The sequence below is a fragment of the Mesitornis unicolor genome, unplaced genomic scaffold (assembly GCF_000695765.1).
Source record: "Mesitornis unicolor isolate BGI_N332 unplaced genomic scaffold, ASM69576v1 scaffold45958, whole genome shotgun sequence".
Taxonomy (NCBI): Eukaryota; Metazoa; Chordata; class Aves; order Mesitornithiformes; family Mesitornithidae; genus Mesitornis; species Mesitornis unicolor.
The window spans coordinates 1,161-4,233 of record NW_010204732.1 but is presented as its reverse complement, the minus strand read 5'-3'; the positions used below and the strand labels follow the sequence as shown (position 1 = coordinate 4,233).

Genomic DNA, 3,073 nt, shown 5'->3' with positions numbered 1-3,073 from the left:
CCTGCCTGTAGGATGGGCTACAGCAGGGTGGGGGCTGCAGGTACCTGCTGGGTGCATGGGCCAGGGCGCTGGGCTCGGGGGGTTCTTGCATCCTCACACCCCACGCAGAAGCAGGAGCGTCCATGTTTTGGCCCTGGCACACACACCCCTGGGTGGGAGCGCGTGCGGGTGGAGCCAGGCACGCAGCCACCGACAGCTCCGAGCTTGCACGGCCGGGCGGCAATGCTGAGCTTCGGGGCGACACAACAGGAGCAAGCCCCTGGGCTGCCCCGGGAGCCCCGGCACACCACTGGGGCACCCCAGCACATGGACATCCCCTGGGGATCTGTTAGCAGCCTCCCACACCGCTGGGCTGAGGCAGGGCTCTGCTGCCCACAGCCACTGCAGGGCTCTGGAAGTGCCTCCTGCACCCACAGACCCTGCGAGCCCGGGAACCTACGACACAACAGGAGCAAGCCCCTGGGCTGCCCCGGGAGCCCCGGCACACCACTGGGGCACCCCAGCACATGGACATCCCCTGGGGATCTGTTAGCAGCCTCCCACACCGCTGGGCTGAGGCAGGGCTCTGCTGCCCACAGCCACTGCAGGGCTCTGGAAGTGCCTCCTGCACCCACAGACCCTGCGAGCCCGGGAACCTAGAGCTCTTTATCAGCCTGAGACACCTTCCTGTACCACTGCCATCACCTGCAACTGTCACCAAATTCTGTCTCCCCAGGGATGTATGTGGCCCCTTGCCCTCCTGGCTCTCCCGGGAGCTGGAACACACTTGCAGTGGGTTTTTGGGCATCCCTTTGCTGCAGCATCACCCAGGCGCCCAGCACCTCTGCCCTGCACAGCTGAGCAAGGCCCCTTCTCCACCCCGCATCCAGGGAGCCCAAAGCTCTGTGCCCCAAAGGGCCTCATCAGACACCCCCAGCCCCACAGCAGGGACCAGGGCCATGGGGGAGCCAGTGTCATTCTGCTCTGGCTCAGGCTGACCATCAGCCGCCTCCAGCTGCTCAGCAAGCGCACAGTTAAAAGGGCCTTTTTGGAAAGGGCTGGGCTGGGCTCTGGTGTTTTTTCAGTCTCCTCATTTACTGGTGGCTTTGTTTTCCAATCGAGAAACCCCAGCGAGTCTTAGAGCCCCACAGCCTCCTCAAGGGCCGCTCTTGAGGCCCTGTTTGGTTTGGGAGGATTTTTTGTGTTATTATTTTGTTTAAAGCAAGCGGCCCGAGGCCGGGAAGCATTATTCATCATTAAGGGCTGGCTGTGTAGCAGAGACAACCCAACACACACATTCTTCCCAGGGCAGAATCAGCCATCAGGCAGGAAATGGCAGCAGGTTTGTTGTGTTTTTTTTTTTCCTTTCTCCTTCAAACACTCCAGCAAGAATTAAACTAACATGGATTTTTTTCTCTGGGTAGATTTTTAAGGAGACACAACAAGCCAAAAACCCTGCAGAAGAAGTTGCCAAGAGAGCAAATAGTTGTTTTTATTTCCCTAGCCCTTGCCTCTCCTGCACCTCGTCCTGCATCCCAGGGTGCTGCAGGCAGCTCTGCCCATGGGGTGGCCAGGTGCCATGGGGCCATCCCCTCCCCCTGGCACTGCCAGATTTAGCCTCAATCAAGCAAGCGTCAACCTTTTCCATGGAGACACACGGCCCTCTGTAATTCCCTGACCACTTATTTTCATACTTTCTCCATGCTACGTTTTTTCAATGGCCTCCTTTTCCCCGCCTGCACCACAGCAGGGCTGGCCCGTTCCCGGGAGAAGCCGTAACCGCAGGCAAGCCTGGACAGGGGGGGAGGGCGGCTTTTGATAGCCCTGCTCGGCCCTGGCATCCTCACCGCTTTGCAAACCCTGCCAGCAGCCAGTCCTCAAGCAGCTCTGCTCCCAGGAGCTGGACAGGAAACACATGCCCTGGGGCCGCTGCTCCCCATCACTGTCACCACTGTACCTCCTGGGGAGGAGGTGGCTCTGTGCCCCGCTCGATGCTCCCATCTCTCCCACCATCTCAGTCCCATCGTCGAGCCAGTCTGGCCCCAGACCCCCCCTTTCATCACGGTGAGAGTGCAGAGGGGACTTGGCTCCCCAGTGGTCTGGCACAGCACGGCACGGTTCAAGCGAGACAGGTCTGGAGGGAGACCTGGCATTACTGGGTCTATAACCAAGCCGGTCCTTGGCAAAGGGCCCCTGCCACCCCCCCAGGCCTTACCAGTTGTGGACGGGGCAGATGTGGTTGTTGGAGAGCGCCATGGCGTACCTGGTGGAGTGACAACAACAGGAGTTACCATAGCTGCCCACGTCCCTGCACCCCCGCTATCAGTCAGCACCCGGGGCCAGCTGCAGGAGCGGGGCTACGAGCCCTTGCTGCCTGCCAGGGGCCAGTGCTCACCCTGGGGCACCTCCTGGGGAGCTCTTATTGCCAGAACCAGGTACCCCTACCCGGTATCCCCATCCTCATCGACAGCCACCTCCTGCTCTGGTCCAGTGCGGATGCAGCTGCTCCTGCAAGGTCACTTCCCCTTCACACTGCTGTGCTCCCCAGGCTCTAGGGGGCTGCTCTGCTGCAGAGCTCCCCCTCCCTGGCACTGGGGCTCTCCACTAGCCTACAGCCATGCAGGGCATCAGCCAAAGGCCACTGTGCTCTGTCATGCTCTTCTTGGCCGGCCAGGAGCTAAAAGAAGCCTGGAATAGTAGCTGGTGCGTTGGCAGGGCATTTTGGATGGATCGGCTCCATCGGGCATTTCACTGTGGAGTCAACCCTGCACCTCGGTCAGCATAACGAGGGGTTCACAACACCCATACCATTCAGCTCCAGGGGAGTCTCAGCCCCATGGTCCCACAGCTGGCAAAGAGCCCTCCTGCTGCTGGGCGGCCCCACACTGTTCAAATCGCTGCCGCTGGCAGCTGGAAACAGCTCAGGTTAAAAATAGGCCCCAACACCGGTAAGAAAGCCCCTCTCCCACCCAAGCTGGCCATGTAACAGCCGGGCTGCAAAAAGGATGATCCCAGCAGAGAGGTGCGGGTTCAAAGAGCAGGACATCTGGGGGAAGTCAAAGGGCCCAAGCATCGAGTCCCTGTCCCAGCCCTC

At 60.5% G+C, this 3,073-nt stretch overlaps 1 protein-coding gene across 1 annotated transcript in view; it reads right to left on the bottom strand.

The window, feature by feature from the left end:
• Window positions 1-2,242, bottom strand: part of TMEM150A (transmembrane protein 150A) — a gene marked incomplete at its 5' end in the record, with an annotated part of 6,073 nt that extends 3,831 nt beyond the window's left edge. The window contains 1 exon segment of the mRNA XM_010191140.1: window positions 2,195-2,242. Within this exon segment, the coding sequence (XP_010189442.1) occupies window positions 2,195-2,242 (48 nt within the window).
• Window positions 2,243-3,073: the final 831 nt, after the last annotated feature.